The 22,999-nt window shown below is 36.2% G+C and overlaps 1 protein-coding gene across 2 annotated transcripts in view; it reads right to left on the bottom strand.

Moving 5' to 3' along the window:
- The window catches only part of PRKAR2A (protein kinase cAMP-dependent type II regulatory subunit alpha), a 93,142-nt gene that overhangs the window by 54,041 nt on the left and 16,102 nt on the right, over positions 1-22,999 (bottom strand). For both annotated transcript variants that reach the window (XM_032458556.1, XM_032458555.1), the window contains exon 2: positions 6,026-6,061. In XM_032458556.1, the coding sequence (XP_032314447.1) occupies positions 6,026-6,061 (36 nt within the window). The remainder of the gene's footprint in view (positions 1-6,025; positions 6,062-22,999) is intronic.

The following is a 22,999-nucleotide window of genomic DNA, read 5'->3' as shown; positions in this document are numbered from 1 at the left end:
AGGTAACGAGTATACTACATAGTATGCCATCCCTTCCATGAGAAAGGACTTCCATGAGAAAGAAGGAGAGCTAAGAATGGGGGCAAGGGATAAACATAAATATGAATATATACATAAAAAATAACCTATTTATTCTTCCAAAAGGAAATAAGAGAAGCATAAATCAGAAAGTAAAAATTGTTTTCTAAAAGGTAGGCAGAAACAAAAAAGAAGGTATAGGAAAGGGAATGAAACTTCTCCGAGAAAACTTTCTCTTAGTTTTGACATTTAAGTCATATTAAAATGTTTTATATGTTTAAAAAATTTAACTGATTAAAGATGGAAGGACCCTATAACTGAAAACAAAGAGAAACAAATGAACCTAACCACATATCAGGTTGGTAACAGAACCTCAGAAAAGGAAAGGAAGATTATTTTAAGTAGCTTCTGAACATAGTACTCTGACCACCAATCCTCAGTGGGCTATATTCCAGTGACAAAAAAGAACTGCTGTTGGTTGTGGTATAGCAATTCAAAAAGTCTTCTGTTTTGAATAAATGAATAAACACACAGATGTTTTTCATTGGAGAAAAGGGGAATACAAATATGGAACAGAAGGATTAGAACTGGAGATGTCAGTACAAGTCATGATTTTAAAATCTTACCCTTAGGTGTCACAATGGCAGACACAACGAATTATCTAGTGAATAAAAAAGTTAATGTCCTCACTAACAAAACTGTTTTGCCAGGAATGATCTAGACGTGATCACTGGTGTTGCCTAGAATGCAACTGTTTCTTCTTCACAATACATTTATTACAGGCCATTACAGCTAGGAAATTTTTCTTCTAATAAATCCTCAATTATCTGCGATAGCTGTGTGACCTGGGGTGATTTACTTCAAGTTTCCACCTTCTCTTCTGCATAATGGAGCTAACAGTAGTGATTCTCCTCCGAGGACTGCCATAAGGATTCAAGTAGACAAGTGCCTGGCACACAGGAAGGAGGCAACAAACGCCAGCTCTCTGAACTATTACTTTTATCACTTCTGCTCCATTTGTCCTGGTTTTAGGAATATTAATTATTATTGCCTTGGTTCTATTCTCTATCTCAGCTCTTTCAACAATCTTTAAGGCTGTCTTCCATCACAGATTTTGCTCTTAACAATTTTGCTTTTTTTTGGCCTTCTCTATGTATTTTATTTCTGCTTATTGCATTTAGTTTCCATATAGTCTTTCCTTATCAAACCCATTTCTTGTTTCACTTCAGCCTATTCTTTCCTTGGCTTTTTACTCAGAATTCATAAAGGCAATGATTTTTGTACTCTATGAGCATTTGGCATGGACCTTTCTAATCTTCATTTTTCTTATACCCTTAATCTGCCAAGTTCATTCATAGGCCCTGTATTGTTTGTTAGGGTTTATTTCTCATTTTTTAGCAGGTAAGGAATATAAATGGTTCTTGACCCTACACTCAATTCATTGTGTGATGGCTAAAAACTATTTATCTACAACAAGGGGATAAGCTGATACATACCACTCTTAATTTAACTCCTGGTTTCTTAGAGACATTTACTCACTGCAGCCCTGGTCTAGCTGCATTCCAGCTTCCCCTTCCTCACGGATTCTCTGAACTATTGAAATACCCGAGAAATGGCGACTCCCAGCATGTCCTATTGACAAGACTCCCTTCTCTGCCCAGCCTACAGTACTCTGCTTGTGTAGACCACGCCTTCCGTACTGTAATGCCATCAGTACTCTGCCTGTCCAACAGGGGCCCAGTATCCTTAAAGAGATGGGAAAAATGAGGGAGAAGAGAGTATGAGGACAGACACCAATCTGGTCCCTACAACAATATCAGGTGATATTCTGCACAGAGCCCTGCCCAGTCCCTGGCTGGTGCAGGCTTTGAGTATCTGAGCCAGGGAAGTGACAATGCTACATAGATAATAATGACTATCTTTCTCCAAGCCATTTCTGTTTACACAAGGAATCAGAAGTTTATCTCAGATCTGTCCTAAAGATTAAGATAGACACCCTCCTGAGTTTTTAGACATTATTGCTGCCACTTTTTGTACCTTCATAGGTATTTGGGGAGAAGATTGAGGAAGCTGCATTGAGGGCAGCTAACCAGACACCATATTAAATTGCAAACCTCCTGGTTCTCTGTGTTCTTGATTAATGTTGTCATTATCAGGCCAGTTTTCTAAACTAGAAATGTGGAATTCATCATGGCTTCCTTCTTTCACAATGATCCAATGAATACATTAGACTCTACTTTAGAAATATTCTCGTATTCAAACTTTATTGTCTACTCCATTTACTACTCCTTGGTCCAGGATTTCAAAATGTCGTCTTAGAAAAATGCATTTTGGGGGAGGGTATAGCTCAGTGGTAAAGTGCATGCTTAGCATGCATGAGGTCGTGAATTCAATCTCCAGTACCTCTATTTTAAAGAGAATTAAATAAATAAACCTAGTTACCACCCCTTAAAAAAAAAACCTTAAAAAAAAAAGCATTTTAAAAAACCTCATTTTGGAGATAGATTGGTACATGGTTATTATTATACTTTCTCTACTTTTGCATATGTATGAAAATTTTCATTTGAAAAGTTTAAAATAATAAGCCTTTAACGATGAGACTGACAGGATTTTACTGATAATGACACTTAGTCTTGAGCTAGCCTATTTCCAGGCTTGCTTTTCCTCTGATTTTTGCAGGAAAGTATTTTAGCAACTTAGTTCATTTTTATATTTTTAGATACCAATGTAACTTGAAGCAACAAATGTTATAGTTTTCAAGTCTTAAGGTACAGCACTATGATTTAAACAAAAGTAGTCATTTTCATTAAAATTATTAATATGTTTCTACTTGTGGAAAAATTCTTTTATTTTTCTGATTTTTTTCTCCTTTCTTTTGAACTTCAGGCTCACCTCCCTTTGCCCTCTTCCCCTGTTTACACTCAACCTCCCTCCTTCTTCCTGGTCCTGATCCCAAATTAGTTTTCTTATTTTCTATACAAAAATCCATTTTTAAGTGTCTATGTGACTGTTGCCCCTCATGGTTCTACACATCAGGAAGCTTGTCTCAGGGTACAAGTTACCAGAGGAGGCTCAGAGTCTGTATGATCCCATATGTAGTCTCAAGAACTACACTGAATGTCATAAGATGCTCAAGACCTACTGAAGATGAAGACAAAAAGAGCGGCACAGCCCCTCATTTGAGGGAATTTATTTTGCCACAGTTCTCCAGCAGATGTCACTATTTAGTAATAGGAAACTGTACAAAGTGATTATAGATGATCCAACACAATTCCTTCTTCCAAATATTAATTGGTGCTTCCTTTATCCAGAAACGTGAATCATTAAAATATGCTTGTAAGAGAAAACCTCTTCACTTCTGTAAAGAAGTGAGCACAGATCCCAGTCACAGGTTTGAGGCTCTGTGCTGTCCTGCCAGCCCCCATGAAGAGTTGATACAGCCTGGGTATATTAGTCATCTAGGGCTGCCATAACAAAATACTACAGGCAGGGTGGCTTAAAAACAGAAATTTATGAAATGAAGGGGTTATATTCTTTTGGATGAAGTTTTTAAGTTAACAGAATCACACTAACATTTAAACTCAAAAACAGTTAACATTAATTCACTACTATTTCAAGAAAACTGCCTTTAAAGGATTTATGAACTCTTATTTGATGTATTTATCACTTGCTGTAGAGGGACTGTTCTGCTAGAATTTAGGATTTGGAAGGCACAGCTTTTCAATTTCCGTGATTTACAAGGGAGAGGCAGCATCAAGGAGGGGAAGAGCTTATCTTCAAAGCTACATGCACTGGTGTCTGAGCTTGGATTCATTCACTCCTCACTTGGTATTTCTCTGTGGCCTCAATCCTCAGTCTCTTCAATGGTAAGAGGAGATAACAATACTAGACCCACGTAAAGGATAATAATAGAAGGTGACATTTAAAACACAAGGTCTGGCTCACAGGAGACACTCCACAACAGCTAGCTTGCCTATGCTGCTTTACGTTCCAGATTATTATTCAGTCAGACACCCTGAGTTGTTGAAGTCTTCGACACAGCACACGTCCTCACACAGCTAGTTTTAGCTGAAATCCTTGGATCACATCAGGAGCCCATTCCTCAACTCCCTTTCCAATCTTATTTTATCTCCTCCACGACAGCCAGACAAGCCAGGTCCAGTCCATCCCCCTTTCAGTCTTAAGACATTCTTCCACCTAGAATACATCCTTTTTGGCACCAGCCAAATAGTAACCATGTTTTTCAATTTCCAGTGCATATTCCAGGATCATATTCAACAACACAAGGCAGGCATTTAGAAAGATCTTAAAACTGTGCAGCTAGAACACAGCCTGCACTCAAAAAATGTTAGCTATTGCTAACAGTTATTTTCTCTCCGGCATAATCATTTTGGATTCTATTAAGAATCTTTTATTTTCATTTAACATTTGAATGATATTAAAAAGTTTTAAATCTTCAATAAGATTGTAAAAGCTAAGGTGGAGGGTAATACCAAGTACCTGTCTGAGTCCTCTACAGAGTTCAAGGGCTGAACCACACTGACGAACAGCTCAAGCAGCAATTTATCTGTGACCATCTGTGACCTCTGGAGGAGCTGTCACTGTACTCTCCAACTCCCAGGCCTGTCCTACAGATGTCAAGAGCTATTACTAACCTTTGGGGTGAAAAAAGGGTGCAGGGTAGGTATGAACAGAAATGGGAGATAGTAGCTCATGGGTCTCATACCAACCTTAATTCCTACTCTGTTTCCTCTCTGTAAATGACTTTCTATACATAACAACACATTCTTCGATCTCCTTCCAACAGACTTTGGTGTACAACCTTACCAAAGGCTTTCTGAAAACATAAATAAACAGATTTTTTCAAAGAAAAAATTGAGAGATAGAAAAGGGATTTTGAGCCTTACCAGATGTTAGGTCATATGACAATTTAAGATCAAGAAACCTTCCCAGAACAAGGGATATGAAAAAACGATGTTTCACATACAGCTCACATAGCACTTCTGAAACACATTAGCATCCCAACTGTACAACCAAATGAACTCTAGATGTATCCAAAAGTCAAGCATTTTAATTATAAGAAAAACTTTCAGAAAACATATTTATCAACTCTATGAAAAAAAGAGGACCTTCTCAGTTTAGGAACAATTACGACAAAAAAAGAAGAATATATATGTATTCAATAAATATTTACTAAGTAACTGCCATGTGCCAGGTAGTGTTCAAGGTACCAGTCACAGATCAAAGTTTTTGAGTAAATAAAAAACAGCAAAATTAAAATAAGTAGCACAATCAATCTGGAAATTTTTGTATTACAAATTTCAAAAGGTTAAAAATCATGATAGAAATTTATACACACTTATTAAAAAATAATCCAGACCACAATAAATAAATGGGAAAAGTATTATCAAACTAGTCCCATACAAGAAAATAAAAACAGATTTCCATATCTGGAAAATGTTCATTTTTGTTAATAATCAAAGGAATGTCAAATAAATCTGATGTACTATTTTACACCTAAATGATAGGAGAAGGCACTGTCCATATTAGTGAGATGGTGCTGGAAAAGAGGCCTCTGCAGCCTTTCTCCCTGCAGCCTATGTTGTAGACTGTATCTAGAAGGCAATACACAGAAAAAACCCAGGCAAAATTCAGTCTCTGACCAGAGAATGCTCCTCCCAGCACTATAACTGAGGCGATAACTTTGGTGGCTCAACAATGGAATGCGAGAAGTAGTAACATGAAAAGTAGTGTTTAGAAGCCATAATTATGACCTTAGAAAAAGATAATGACATAAATGAGACAAACTAATTATAATAATATAAAAATATGAACATATAAACTTAGAATTTAAAATGAGACACAATGAAAGAATCACAGTAATTTTTATAATGTTCTATATTGCTATCAATTTATCTTTTTATTAAGAAGATTAATTTATTTTTATGTATGATAATCCTATCTCAAAATAGCATTTGAGTAGTATTTTATGAAAAAGAACACCCACCTGATACTCGCCGATCAAATCTGCTAGGAACCGGCACTGCAAAACAAAGAAGCAACATTTAGTCATCATTATGTCACATGACCCCATCTTTACCCTCTCTTTTTGCAAGATCTTTGACAAGAGAACTAAGCACCTCAATCCCAAGTGGTGGGTCAATTCATACCCTTCCATAATCAACCACAGAGAGTAGTTCAACATGATCATATAAAGACAATATAAAGGATAATATATCTCTTTCAAGATGAGCTCTATAACATCAACATACTGAGGCTGGCAATTTTATTTCTGCTCACATCCAAGTTCCATCTAAGGTTTATATCACACCAAATGAATAAGAAGTCTACTAAATTTACTGGTAATATTATGATATCAAATAGTTTTCTTCTTTAAAGATAATCCCAAGACCTGCTGGTTAATAGCATTTACATCTCATTTTTAAATAATTTAATGAGTATTACACTAAAATGAAAAATTAACCATCAATATGGTTATAATTTTCCCCCAATATGGGTGGGTTTTCTCCACTCATGGTGGGTGATGGGTGATCCATGGTCAGTATATTAATCAGAAAAATGTATCACATGTCTTTAGGTTAAAAAAACACAAGAGGTTTCTTTTTGCTAATTTCCTACTTTTCATGTACCATTCCTTATGTTTGATGGTTATCTATATTCTTACTACTGAATTATATCATTTGAACAAGGTGGGAGTTTTTATCTTCTTAGTTTAATCTGATTATTTTTATTTTAAAAAATATATAAAATATAGCTTTTAACCCTCCAAAAAACAGAAACTTGAAGATTAGTGAAAAATAAATAGAAGATGGCCCAGAGATCCAAACTCTAATGTGAGGAGGCCTCTGAAACAAATATAGACCCAGGAAGAAGGCAAATGCTCATTCATCACAATAGGATTAGAATTATCTTTTTTGCACAGCATGGAGTCAAAGTCATGTTACTGGAACAAACAGGTGAATACTCAAAAGAAAACCCCAGCCATTCCTGAAAGTACCTACAATAGTCCCTCACTACTTTCTCAAGAAGAGTCAATTAGTCAAAATTAATCCAACTACCAGGAAAGAAAGATAAATTCAGTTCAACAAATATTGATAGAGTACCTAGTATGTGTCATGCACTGCAGTAGACAATTTGGGAAACATTAGTGAACAAAACAAAGATCCCTGATTTCATGGAGCTTGCATTCTAGCTTGAAGGATGCAGGAGAGTTTCCTTTGATCATTTGAAACACATGTGCTTGTCACTCAGGTAGGCAGATGAAATGTACACCAGCTTAAGCCTTCAACCCCGGGCTCAACAGATTTCCGTAATTAAAACCCTACCGAACATCAGTATATAACCTAAAATTATAAACTGAAACAATTTAGCATGGGTGCTTTCAGGGATACCTCAAAGGTCTAGATATCAAGATTATAGAACTAGCATAAAATAAGAACAGTATGTGTAAAACAAAGACATAAAAGAAGGAATCAACATTTTAAAATGCAAACTTAAAATCACAACTTTCATGCATCATGCAAAGAAGACAAAATGATTTTTAAATTCCTAAAGCATTCCCTCTGTGAAAGAATTCAAAAATGAAAAAAAAAAAGTTGACTTGCAGTGTAAAATGTAATTAAAAACAAAAAAGAGATAAGGCATTTAGCTTGAATGGATGACTGAGTGGATGAAAAGGTAAGCAAAATGGGTAAAAACATGCTGCCTGATAAACCTACATGTTATTTCATTTTAAATTAGTACACGTTATAAGCCTTTATAGGGCCAGAGGAAACAGCTACAGTTTGGAGCAAGATATACTGCCAAGGCACACAGAGAATGCAGTCAATGACTACAGCAGTCAGACACTGTCCATTCTCATTTCACCACTGCTTAGAGTTCAAAACAGAGCAGATCAGACCTTATGTAGATCCACCATATAACAACCAGTATATTTAACCAGTATAACAAGTATGAGAAAATCTTTCAACAGAAAATTATGCCTTAAACGCTCTCCTTTTTCTATTATAAACAAATACTGGTAAGAAATCTGAAGCCTTCAAATTTAGGTCTCCTGATCTAAAAATATATGCCTCAAAACATTAACAAATGCAATCTCAGTGGAAACTAAAATTCATCATTCCTGATTAAACGAGCTCCTAAATGCTGAAATGCCCTGAAAATTCTGGTTCTTTGAGCAGGCAGAATATTTTATTTGGTGATATTAAGAACCTGCTGGAGAATTTGAAAACATTTCCAAAAGTCTCTCCTATTTTAAATTGAAACATGATGAACAAGATAACAGAATCTTCATTATGAATGTGGCAGGAAATGGTATAAAAACCTGGAGAACATAATCCAAGCACTGCTAGGGCAGGGCAAAGCTCAGGATACAAGATTCTATGACTGCTGGAAAGGCAAACAATAGGCACACTCAGCTTAAAGCTAGGCTGGCAGGATGTTAGCAGCACCGGCTCTGTACACAAGTAGATAACAGGAGCAGGGCATTCATGAGGGTCTTGTATTGAGGGGACCTCAGCATGTACAACACAGCATAGCATAGTAAATCTCAAAAGGGGAATACAAAGTAGCTGTTAGGGCAGGCCCATTAGAGTGGTTTATCATAACAAGGGGACTGCCAGGAAGGACTGTCACCAATAGGTGGCAGGTGTGCTGGGCTCCCATAGGCCAGGGGATGAAAGTGCACCTCTGGGAGGATGAAATAGTCTGAGAAAAGTTGCAAAGGCATGAAAGTATTTGGAGAATGTAAATGTCCCAGGGTGCCTAGAAACATAGATGAGGGAGAATCGGGGTGTCAGGAGGACCAATGAGGTAAGAAAACCAACAAGAAAAGTGCTGGGTAACTTATTTAGGGTTCTGTGACCCAATTAGTAAACTAGAGGGCTCACTGTTGGCTGACAATTAAGAAAAAAGGAAGAGAAGGGAAGGGAAGGAAAACAAAAGCAAAAGCAGGGGGAAAAAAAATCCACCATCATTTCACACACAGATTCATTCTGCTTTCTACATGGGTCAGAGGAGGGAAATCATGCTGCTATTCTTTACTTTTTCTCTCTTTCTATAGAATCTTGTTAAACCAGGTACATGGTCATCAAAGTTTAAAGCAAAAGCTCCAATGATGTGTCTGCCTAGGTATGGTAGTTTCTGCTGGTACACGTGACTGTGTGCTAACAACGGGGCTCACCCCACTGAGTCTTTTCTCTAGTCTGTCCAACATCTGATATCCATCTTCCCACTACCTATGGAAAGACTCTTATCTGACCCTGCTAGGGCCTCTAGTTATATAATTCACAGAGCTGCTTCCCTCAAACACCAAGCTTCTCGAATGAGTTGTTTTGTGAGCTGACCATCTTTTTTTTTTTTTTTTTTTTTTTTTTTTTTGAGGCTTTTACTACCTGGCTCATTAAAGTAGCCTCTTCTAAAAATCACAATTTTCCTCTATATTGTTCTTCTATATTGAATTTCTAAACTAAATAAAAGTCACTCAGTGTTGGTTGGTGCCAAATACACATTCATACAATATACAGCAAGTAATTACTGAGCCCTCCCATGACAGGCACTATGCTATTCAGAGAGGAAATGAAAGTGATTCAGATATGGCCCCTGCCCACAAAGATCTTAGGAGCTAGCTGAAGAGTGACCAAAAATAATCATATCATAATCATAACAGTGTGATACATACTACAACAAAGGCGAGTACTTTGTGAGAATATAGGAAGAGTATCTAGAGAAAGGGAAGGGAGGTCTAGGTCTACAGAAAGTAAGGTCTAAGCATGGTAGGGCTTGTGATTTCAGGAAATGAAAGAAGTATGATAAGACATGAGCACGAGCACTATGGGGAAAGAGCACAGATGAGATGGTGAAGAGGTGAGCAAGGGCCATTTTGGAAGCCATCTTATGGAAGAGCAATATTTAGAAGTAATAAACTGGTTGTTTCTATGAATTTTCTTTCTCCTCCAGCTGGGGGAGAGGAGCAGGAATAAAGACTTAAGTACCTGATAAAGATTCCCTTGGATGTGACTGCAAAACCAGAAGGGAAAATCTGGAGAACAGTGACCAAGGCTTAATGGGAAATGAAGTATTAACTGCAAGAAGAGGAAAGAAAGGACTCTCTGTCTCGATACTGGGGAGCAGCAGGAGAGTCCTCCAGTATAGAATATCTATCTTCTTGCTCCACTGATACCCCCAACTGAGAGCTCTCTATTTCCCCACAGTCCTCAACAGCTATAAGACCACTGGAAAGAGGATGAGGAACCTATATACCTCAAAGAAGGTAGAATTGAACAGAACCACTTGGAAATGTTCCCTGTGAGTGGGTCAGCTGTGGACACAGCACTTCTGTTACACTATGAAGGAACTGGAGCAAAAGGAATCATCACAGGCTGGATTTTATAAAGATCACTCTGACTGCAGCTGGTGGAGGAAGGCAGTTCATTGGTTAGATGTGTGGCTGCAAACAGGAGGTAAACAAATGGATTCCAGAGATTTACAGAAGATAAAATCTGTACAGTTTAGTGATAGTCAATGTTTATCCATTTAAAAAATCAATCAAATAAAATTACATGCCTACCATTATAAAAGACAAAGTATTCAATATGGGTATCATTCAATCTATAAATAAAGGTGTTGTCACGGATCCCCAAATCATAAAATGTCAGCACCACAAAGTATCTATGAATTCATCTAATCTGGCAATGGCAAGTAGGTTTCATCTCACATGGCAACTCTAATTGATGTCACTGGTCCCCTGCATCATCCTGACTCCTTCCTTCCTTTCATTACTCACATCTACTTCATTAACAATTCCATCTGTTCTCCCACCCACTTTATTTCTTGAATCAATCTACCTTTCTCCATTTCCACTGTTACCGTACTCTGAAGTGCATTATTTCTTGCCTGGATGATTGCAACAGCCTCCAAACTTGTCTTCCCACTGCCAATCTTGCTTCACATCAAGCTATTCTCCACACAGTTATCAGAGAGATCTTAAAATTTTGGAAGAAAATCTGGCAGCTTCTGTCAAAATTTTAACTGTGAACTGTCTTTGACCTAGCAATAATTCCACTTCTAGAAATATGTTTTACATAAAATCTATATCTACCTCATAATCACCATAGCATTGCATGTAATAGCAAAAAAAAAAAAAAAAGGAACTAATTGTCTACAAAAAAAGAAGTTAAGGAAATACTAGTATAGCTAGAGGACAAATCTCTACGCAGCCATTAAAATGGATGTAACAGACCCATATGAACTGCCATGGAGACCTTCAAGATATACTGTTATGTGAAAAAGGTTGCATAAGCACTGTATTAAAGAACATTAACTTTCTAAAAATTTTGTCTTTATTCAAACTTTTACATGGCACAAATCTAAAAACCAATTGGGATAGCCAGTAAGGCTATAACTAAGAAAACAACATCAACAAAACACAGCAGTCTTCTAATCCATCTGTCCCTACTTGCAATTCCTGCTCCCCAGAGGCAACTGCATCAACTCTTTTGGCTATTTCTCCTGAGACTTTATTTTTATTTCTAAATAACAATTACATTCCTAGTCTTATTTGTTTTAATTATCTTTTGATTTTCAACTATAGAAAAGAGTAGAAATACGCTTGCAGAGTAGCAAGACAGGATGACCTGGATCCCTGACAATTTCATGAAGCTCACTGTCCTACTGGCCTTGGATTTAAGGCTTCCTTTAAGTGCTATTATTTTGGATTTTTCTGTCACTCACAGACAAACCTAATCTTTTTTTTAAACTGAAATATAGTTGATTTACAATATTGTATTAGTTTTAGGTATACAACATTGTGATTCAATACTTTTATAGATTATACTTCATTTAAAGTTATTTTAAAATATTGGCTATATTCCCTGTGCTGTACATTATATCCTTGTATCTTATTGATTTTATACCTGGTAGTTTGTACCTCTTAATCCTCTTCCTCTATCTTTCCTCTCCTCTCAGCCCTCTCCCCACTGGTAACCACTAGTTCTCTGTATCTGTGAGTCTGTTTCTGTTTTGTTACATTTATTCATTTTCTTAGATTCCACATATAAGTGAAAACATACAGCATTTGCATTTCTCTGTCTGACTTATTTCATTAAGCATAATATCTTCCTGGTCCATCCATGTTGTGGCAAATGGCAAAATTTCATTCTTTTTATGGCTGACTAATATTCCACTGTGTGTGTGTGTGCCCGCGCGTGCCCTGGAAGGATAACATCCAAGATTACCCTGAGGATGCTAGTAGGGTAACCAGGTAACACTGCAACTTTGTGAAAGCACCTTCTTTCTTTAAAGGCCAAATGTCTTTTATTTATTATTATTTAAATTTTTTTTCCTTGGGGGGTAATTAGGTTTACTTACTAAAAATTTTTTTTTCTAATAGAGGCACAGGGGAATGAACGCAGGACCTCATACATGCTAAGCACACACTCTACCACTAAGCTTCCCTGTTAAAATGTCTTTTAAAATGAAGTTGGGGGGGTGGATATAGCTCAAGTGGTAGAGCACATGCTCAGCACACAAGAGGTCCTGGGTTCAATCCCCAGTACCGCCTCCAAACAGAAATAAATGAATAAATCTAACTACCTCCCCCTCATTAAAAAAAAATGAAGTTAAAGTCCTCATTAGAAATTTGTACCTCGAGTCTTAACTGAATAATTTCTGAGACTAGCTCAGTTTATCAAATATTAGTACTCACAAACTAATCAAAATTAACTGAGTACTTTTCTAAGATCAGTATTAACAGTTAAAAAAAACTGGGTGTTTTTCACTTAAAATAAATTAACTGCAAGTATAAAGACTGAGTCAATATAAATAAAAATAGAAGTAACCATAACTGTACTTGGCCATAGCTTAACTTCTTAGGGGACCTAGTGCTGTAATAGCTGGAGACAGAATGGAGAAAAAATAAAACAGCTTTGTTTTTCTTAAAGTAACAACTTTATTGAGACATAATTCACATACCACAGTTTACCACTTGAACTGTATATAATTCAATGGTTTTTAGTATATTCACAGAACTGTTCCTCCATCACTACAAGCAATTTTTGAATATTTTCATCACCCCTAAATGAAACCCCATACCCATCAGCATTCATTCCCCACTCTCCTCAATCCCCTTAGCCCTAGGCAACCAATAATTTACTTTCTGTCTTCTACAGGTTTGCCTATTCTGGGCATATCACATAAATAGAATACAATATATGGCCTTTTGTAGTATGTATCAATATTTAATTTCTTTTTGTTGCCAAATATTTTTCCATTGTATGGATATACTACATTTCTTTATCCATTCATCAATTGGTGGACATCTGGGGTTTTCCTACTTTTTGGCTATTAAGAATAATGCTACTGTGAACATTCGTATGTACACATTTTATGTAGATATATGTTTTCATTTATCTTGCATATACACCTATGATTGGAATTGACGGGTCAAATGCTAAGTCTATATTTAACTTTCTGAGGAACTGCCAGACTGTCTTCCAAAGCCACTGTACAATTTTACATTCCTACCAGCAGTATATGGGGGTTCCAATCTTCTGTATCCTGGCTAACACCTATTATTGTCTGTCTTTATTATAATAACAAGTGGGTGTAAAGTAATATCTCATCATGGTTTTGATTTGCATTTCTAATGGTTGGTATAAACTGTTTTATTAATTACTGCTAAACATCCTTATTTTTCCAGAGCTAACAGGATTTTATTCACTATAATCTTAAAAACAAAAAACAAAACAAAACAAAAACCTCATCTCTGCCCCTCGGTGGCCTGATGCTGAAAAACAATTCTCAAGTTCATGATCGCTAAGGTAGCCTGTATTCACAATCCCTGTTCTCTTGCCCATCTTGGATCTTCTTTCTTCAAAGAATTACCTGTTATAATAATGATAATCAACAGAAAGTTGCTTTAATCATAAAGAAGAATTAAAGTTAAAATGTTTGTTAATCTATCAGTGAAGACATCTGTACGGGCATATTCATTATCATTGGTTAAACAATGGCTTATCCTGGACATACTCATTTGCCTTGAAAAATCTGTTACATATCCAGTAGGATGAGATGTGACAAAAAACACCACATAACAAGTAAATGCAACTCACCATAATAAAAATCAGTACTTGTTCAATTGGCTCATAGCTTATGTTCTGCTACCATTTCTTTCCATTCTTTGATAGCTAGAGATAGTGTGTATGCTATTTAGAACTCTAAACTAAAACCTCAGACACAGGCAATTTTCAAGACCCATCTTATAAACCTGAAGCCCAAAAGAGTCAAATTAGATTCAACATGCCATTCTTAGTGTAATGGTGGTCTACCTCTGCATCTATCTCCCTTTCTCCCACCATCCCAAAGTACTTTTAATGAAAATAAATGTTTAAGGAAACAGCTTTTGAAAAAAAAAAACCTAATGAAGGTTTAATTAGATAAAAGGTTCTTTATCATATAACATTGGGCAGTTGAAGATTATGTGAAAACAGAAAGGCATTATATAGTACTCTCATCTACCTTGTTTGTTCAATTTGTTCTGGCTAATCAAACATTCTATTAAGTGGAGTTTCTGTACAGTATCGACAAACATCCTCTCTAAACACTAAAATCTAATTGGATTGATACCAAATCTAATTGGTGAGTTAGTGAAAAACTAAAGTGAGGGCAAAGGACATCCAACTTTTTGGCCTGGATACCACTGAAATGGAGAACAAAGTCAGTTCTGAGGCTAATGACATTAACAAAAATGGAGTCAGACTAGAGTAAATGTGCTCTATCTTTTTATAGACATGTTCTATTTACCTTTTTTCTTGAAAAATCTCACCATCAATGTCAAGTTTTCTTTCTTTCTCATTTAGTATAAAAAATTTACATGGAGTCAGCTTTTTAAAAAGTATTAACTATTTTATAACTCTTTCTACCACTTTTATAGTTGATTTCATCTTGCTTCTGTGGAGAGAAACTATAACACATTTAACGATCTAAACTAAAGGAAACTGAACCTAAAGGAAGCAGAACCCAAAATGGGAAAAGTTGCGACATCTTTATTTTCTTCACTGTGTAGTCTATGAAAGTACATTCTTCAGAAATTTCTAAACCAGAACAACACATTGTGGATGTTTAATTAACTTGACTGTGGTACTCCTTTCACAATGTATACATATATCAAATCATCATGTGGTACACTTTAGATATAAACAATTTACTCATCAACTATACCACAATCAAAAATAAAATAAAATAGATAGAAAGAATAACAAAACACACACATACAAACATACTGAATTTAGATAAATTCTTTAATCTAAAATTTACTTGCCTTTCTTATCCTGTGGGGCATGGAGAGAAGTCTAAAAAGTCTCAGTGCTGACCACCAACAGAAACTAAGTAACATGAAAAAGACGGTAACTCTTCATAGTAAGACATTAACTTTTTAAAAGATACAAAGTAAACAGATGTTTCTAAGCTTTTGAGGTTAGCAAATTCAGGGGAAAAAAAATGTTTCTTAATAGTCCAGGCAGTTTGTTTGATAAAGCATGTAGAAGTACCCATTTGATAATAAATTAAGTTTTCCCTTAGGTGAAACTCAGGCATACTCTGATGGCCTCTTTTGTAGAAATGGAAAAGCTAATCCTCAGATTTATAGGGAATTACAAAGGCTCCAAATAGCCAAAACAATATCAAAGAAGAAAAACAAGGCAGGACTTACACCTCCCAATTTCAAAACTTACTATAGCCTCTAGAGCAGTCAGAAATAAATTTCTGTTGTTTATAAGCCAAAAACAAACAAACAAAAAACTTATTACAAAGGTACAGTGTGGTATAGGCATGAGGACAGACATATAGACCAATGGAACAGAACTGAGAGTCCAGAAACAAACTCAAACATCTATGGCTAATTGATTTTCAGTAGTGTCAACACCATTCAGTGGAAATAATCTCTTCAGCAAATAGCGCTAGGACAATGGGATACCCACAGGACAAAAAAAAAAAAAAAAAAAAAAAAAGAAGTTGGAATACTACCTGACTCCATATACAAAAATTAACTCAAATTGGATCAAAGAACTAAATAAAAGAATTAAGACTACTAAAAAAAAAAAAAGAGTTTTAAAATTAGTTTTATTAGAAAAAAACAGGAGTAAATATTCATGACTTTGAATTTACCAATGGATTCTTATATTTGACACCAAAATCGCAAGCAACAAAAGTAAAAATAAACTACACTTCATCAAAATAAAAAATATCCCTTTTATGCCTTCATCAAGAAAAAATGGAAAACAAATATTGGCAAGGATACAGAGAAATAGGAACCCTTGAACACTGCTAGTAGGAATGTAAAATGGTGTGGTCACTGAGGCAAACCATTTGGTGGTTCCTCAGAAAGGTATATGTCGTTACCAAGTGAACCAGCAATTCCACTCCTAAATAGAGTGGAACTCAAAAGCATGAAAACAGGTAGTGAGACATTTGTTCATAAATGTTCACAGCAGCACTATTCACAATAGCCAAAAAGTGGAAACAGCCCAAATGTCCATCAATAGATGATCAAATAAACAAACTGCAGTATATCCATGCTGTGGAATATTATTCAGCCATAAAAAGGAATGAAAAATGTTAAATGAAATAAGTCAGACACAAAAGTTTAAATATTGTATGATTCATATTCTGAATATGAGTTATCTAGAACAGGTAAATCCATAGAGACAGAAAGGAGATTAATGGTTCAGGGAAAAGGGAGAAGGGATAATGAGGAGTGATCATTTATTCAGTATTGGGTGTTTTTCTGGGATGATGAAAAAGTACTGAAAACAGGCGTAGTGGTTGCATAATACTGAGTGCACTAAATGCAAAATGTCATTGAACTGTACACTTTTAAATGGTTAATTGTATGTTCTGTGAATTTCATCTCAATTTTTAAAAAATTATGCTGAGTGAAAGAACTCACCTCAAAAGACCACACACTGCATGATTCTATTTATATGAAATACCCAAAAACATCAAAGCTAGAGAGATAGGAAATGGATCAGTGATTGCCTGGGACTGGGGTAAGAATGGTAGTGATTGCAAACGAACACAAGGGATCTTTTGGGGGTAAGGAAATGTTCTAAAAGTATGGTGATGGCTGCACAACTCTGTAAATGGAGTAAAAATAATTGAATTGTACACTTAAAATGGATGAATTTTACGGCATAGATTATACATCAATAAAGCTCTTTTTAAAAAAAATGATTGAGACGTAACATTGTAAACTGACTATACTTCAATTAAAAAAGAACTATTGAAAGCCATTAGCTATGATTCATATCAGTATTAAGTATGTAGAAGGAAAATGGGGAGGAAATGAAACAGAGTAAAGAGAAGAGAAGAAAAAAATAGAACTCTTCCATCCAATAAATATTTATTGAGTGCCTGCTATATGTTAGGCACTGGGGTTAGAGTGGAGAGCAAAACAAACATCTGTCCTCATGGTGCTTATAATCTAGTTGTGGTGACAAACAATAAGTGAACACAACCTACAACATAAGGCAAAGATTCAGTAGGTTCTGAGGTTTACTAATGGTAAAATAATTCACCACACGCTTTATTCATTTGAGGTTACAGGCAACCATGAGCAGAAAAGGCTTTCACTACTTTATTTGAAGTCTTATGTTCTTCTTAAACTTTTAAAAATTTATCTATGAAATATGCTTGGATTTAGTAAGCTCCAAGAACCTATAAACTGTCTTCTATAGACAGCAAAAACTTGTCTAATCTTGTGTTAGTCACAATACTCAAATTAGTCATACACTCTATACATACAAAAGTACAAATAACTAAAGATAAGAGACAAGGACTGAGGTATGATTCTGACTGAAAACAGAAGGTACCTTTTCTAGCTTCTGGATATAGAAGATAAAAATCTATTTGAGTAGAGATTTGGGCAAGAGAGGCTCAATTTTCCCTGGGATTGACAAAACTGTCTGCAATCTCTAAGAAGTTTTATACAATTTAGGTAACTAGTATGAATCACATTAAAGGTTCTAAGGAAAGTCAGATAAGATAAAGGAGGGAAGTTATCAAAAATGTTAACAGTGAAGGGTCACTGAACGGTGAAGGGTATTCAACCGACTTTACAACCCTTTCTATTCAACCAAAAAGTAAACAGGTTTCCAGTTTCTTTTAAGAAAGATACATTTTAAATTTAAAACTAAAGTTTGGCCTTTTCACTGATTTTAAACAGTCTGCAACACCTTGTTCTATTTGTATTTCCATAAAATTCCACGAGATAAGTCTTGATATATTTTTTAAGGAAGAATAAAAAATGTTGTCTGTGTATTCAGAATCACACACAAGTTACTTTTATATAGTTCCATTTACTATACAGAAATCATTTGGGCTTTATATTTTCAGTTAAATTCTGAACTGAGATTACAATATATGTTTTTAAAAAGATTGTTACATTAATTCAGTACTTTTTCCACATACAAAATTGAAATACATAAGTTCAAACTTCAAATTTATGGCTAACAGTCTTCAAATAAAATACAGACAATTTTAAAGTTACCATTATTATTCACATATCATATTTGCAACTCTGAGCAAGTTATGCACAGAATAGCTCTCCCATAAATACGGCAAAATTGACATGCCATGAAGTTCAAAGTTATACAGTCAAGCCAAGGACTCAAAGCTGTATCATCTTTTAAAAGATTTGGCATTTCTGGACCAAAAAGCACAACACAGAGAATCATTGCTGTAAATTGATAACATAAAGAATCAGAGTATTTCAGAGTTTATTCAGTCTTGAAATTGGGGTAGCTTTCCAGCAATTTAGAGCACATCCTGTCCACAGCAGCAAACAGCTAGTCCATTCTTGTTTTCCAATTTCAAGCTTTGAGCTTTTCAAATATTTAATCATGATTTTCAACGGGTCCTTCAGGATATGAGGAAAATGGTTTAAGTTTCAAGTCTCCAGTTTTAAAGCCTTTGATACTCAGAAATGCTGGAATTTTCTGTGAGAGATTGAGGTCAGCTTTAACATATATATATATATTCCACTTAAGATTTTTGTTTCTTTTGAAAGCACTAGCATTTAGAGGTGTTAAGCTACTCAAAAACTGGAAGATTCTTAATCCTCCAAGTACATAAATGTTGCAATTTAGAAGAGGGAAGAAGTCATTTTCCATTCCCATATGCACTAATTACTCCATAAATATTAACACACCCTGCAGCTAAGAGGTACCATCTAACACAGACTTTGCTGTCTCAGCTGTACTCTGGCCTGATGCAAAGGTGTGAAGAGGTGGGTGTATCTTCTTTCACATGCTAGTCATACAGGTAGGCACCTACTCCCACACCCAAGGCATCCTTTCCAACAGAAATGAGCCTGTTAAGAAAACGGAAAGTCAAAGATCTAAGCCTATGAAATTCTTTGTACAAGGAATATCTGCCATATTTTCAAATGACAAAAATTTTAGTCTGTCATTTTACAATATAGGTCATTTACTCTTAATATGTGATAAGACTTTGAAGAACAAGTGAATGACTTAAGATTTGAAGTCAAAAGATAGATTTGCATTCCAGCTTCAGAATTTAACCTCTCCAAGCCTTCGGTATTCTCACAAATTCAATGAAGGTAATATCATTGACCACAAATGACCCAAGGAGGAACTCAATGGCTCTATGTATGATGGTGCTGTGACTATAATGAGAGGGATATCATAGTTTTGCTTTATATTTTTTCAAAATTATGTATCTTTAAAATTTAGATTGGAGCTCAGTTTCACGTTTTTTCATAGTTGCTATCTCACCCTATGTATCTTGTTCAAACATTTTTTGTTAGATTCAATTTCTTGAGTCTCACTATGCATATTATGCCAAGCATTCTAAATGCATTATCAAATATAATTGTCACAATAATCCTATTACCATCCCATTTTGTAACTGAGGAGACTGAGACTCAGAACTGTCCTCAAGTATAAGGTCACACAGCTAGGAGGTGGTCAAGCCAGAATTTGACTCATCTAAATTTGACAACTCAGGAAAAGCAAAGCTGAGAGTAAATACAATGCTCATTTCATACTTTGGGGAAAAAAATGCCCACCATTACTTAATTATGAACCATAGCAATACACTGTATATTCAAATTTCCCAGCTTTCTCCTGTGGACATGACATGTTGCTTGATTGCTTGTTGCTGCCCCCACCAGATGAAAAGCTCCTACACTCTTGCCCTCCTCTGTACCCCAGTGCCCAGCAGAGTAAACATGTCCAACTAAAGCATAAATGCAGGGAGAGACTAAAGGCTGCAACAATATTTACTCACAAGTGAGTCTACCTGCCCTTCTACGGTACCACTCAATACCCTTTCCTCCTTCTAGCTACATCCTTCAGGAGTGGACTCTCCCAAATCTCAAGTCCTTGTGAGGCTTCACACCCAACCCTGGTCCCCCACTTCCAACTTGGCCATAGGAAAGGGCACAAGATTCAAGCTAGGCAAGTCACAGTGTTCCCACTGCCCCAGCACAATAACTTGTTCCAGAATGGGAACCTGACCCAAGTCAAGCCAAGCGAGGTCCTTCCCTAGAATATTCCAGACTGAGGGCAGAAGAAGAGTTCATTCTTTTGACTGGATTAGGAAATGCTACAGGCACTGGGGAGTCAATGAAGGATCTTCTGCAAGTGGGTAACAGGGTCACATATGCATCTTGGAAAGATGACTCCAGTAATAGCATCACCAAGGAAATAAGACACAGAGGAGGAGACCAATAATGGGCCCACTACTCTAGTCTTGACAAGAGATCAGAAGGGCCTGAACCAAGACAATGGTAATAGAAACAGAGAAAAGAGAACATTTGGGGATTGCCTTTTGTTTCACCAGAAATATTAGCCTAAAAGGAAAAACCTGTTTCCCTGAACCCCCTGTGGAGAGATGACCAACGTGAACACTTTACTCATACAATAAGTACTTACTGAGTGTCCAGTGTCACTTTACTTACTAGTGGTGTGACCTTGAATAAGTTATTTAACCTCTACATCTCAATTTCCTCATCTAAAAAACCAGTATAATAATAGTACCTTCCTTACAGGGTTGCTGCTTTGCAGGAAAAAAAACCTTTGAACTGGTTGATAAAAGACAAGTTGTAGTTCACTTCAGACAAACAAGGGGGGAGGACAGCATTCTAGGCAGAAGGGAAGGTATATGTAATGAAGAAACATGAAAAATGAGCTTGACTCAAGACCTTTGCACTTTATAGACTCACACTCCCACTAAATGCCAACTGGAATTCCAGCTCCATGGGCTGGATCTGAAACTCAGCTGGTCCAGAATGGAGCCAGTCACCTTCTCCGTAGCCCCTGCTCCTCCAGGCTCCCTACCTCAAGAGCAGCATCAACCCATCAGTTTAAATTATTCCCTGTGATGTCTTAAACATAGGGACTATAACAGTAAGTCAAGGGTGGACTGTTTAGTCTAATGTAACCTACGCCTCACAGGAAGAGACAGAACACCTCCCAGGACCCCCAAAACAGGACCTGACTGTGGCAAGGTCAAAAGTAGGGAGTAGGGGAGACGGGGTGGCACAGAGCATTGCCTACCCAGGGGCAGAAATTCCAGCTCTGGGAACACAAATGGTCCAGGCCCTGAAGAATCATTCTCTGCTATAGAAAGAGTAAAGATAAATTTTGCATCAGGCTTTCCCAGAGCTAGGGAAACAACTTCTCCTGCCTACCTCCAACCCTCTTTGGCCACTGCTATTTCGATAGTTCTAATCCTGTGCTTTTTAATCAAAGTTCTTATTGATAATCCAGATTCCTAAAGATTTGTGTGTGTGTGTGTGTGTGTGTGTGTGGCAGGTTCCCTGGTTTTCGGGGATATGAGTTCAGAATCAGTAGAAAAGGTTGCCCAGTCAACTAAAGTTATTATACCAGACACTAAGGTATATAGCATATAACATCTTTAATTTTCCCCACCTTTGAAAAGCAGTCAATAGAGAACAAACTGATGGTTACTGGGGGTTAAAGGGAGTGGGGAGGGATAAACTGGGAATTCAAAAATTGTACCTCTTGGGGAATGATGGAAATGTTAACTATCTTGATTGTGGTAGTGGTTTCATTGGTGTATACTTCTATCAAAATTCATCAAAGTATACATCTGAAATATGTGTAGTTTACAGTACAGGAACCATATTACAATAAAGGTGCTTAAAAAAAGTAGTCAAGAATTTCCCTTTTTAAGAATGAAAATGCTGAAAGTCTGTGCTATGACAGAGCAAGGATATAAACCTAGGTCTACTTAATTCCTGTATAAGTCAGTTTCCAATGATTTTAATTAACATGAGTCCGTTGTCAAGGGACTAATCATATGGGTGCATTTAAATCTGCTTTCTGGACCTGAAAAACGGAGAAACACATCTTAGAAGTTGTGACTCAACTCAAGGAAAATATTTCTTTTTATAACATTCCTGATAGCTCCTAACACTAACTCTTTCATTTGGTTCAGTTCAGACCCTAATCACCATTCACTTGTATCAACACAACGGATTCCAATGGAGTCTCCTAGCATCCATTCTCACACTGGTTTGGACCAGTTCTCCACACTGCTCGCCTAGGGTACAAACATGATAACGCCTCTCTCTTTTATAAAGCTTTTTAATGGGTCCCCAATCCACAGCAACATTTCCCAAAGTGTGTGGTTACAGAACTATTTTAAACTGATAGAATGTCAGTTGGCACTCACGATACCTACTGAATGCTTGGATTAGAGCAGAGAGAAAAAAATGGCCTCAGTGACTGATTTAAAAAAAAAAAACTTAAACTTTGTAACCAAACAAAAAACAGATTAGAAAAATTAAGCCATTTTCATTTTATTACAAACAAAATTTCATGGTATAATTAGAACACAAGCCACAAGCCACAGACTAGTATGTAATTAAATGGGTATCACACACCATGATAGTATATTTGAATCATGCAATAAGATACAG

This window comes from Camelus ferus, chromosome 17 (genome assembly GCF_009834535.1).
Source record: "Camelus ferus isolate YT-003-E chromosome 17, BCGSAC_Cfer_1.0, whole genome shotgun sequence".
Lineage (NCBI taxonomy): Eukaryota > Metazoa > Chordata > Mammalia > Artiodactyla > Camelidae > Camelus > Camelus ferus.
The sequence above is the reverse complement of the archived record's forward strand: the minus strand, read 5'-3'. Positions and strand labels throughout refer to the sequence as shown.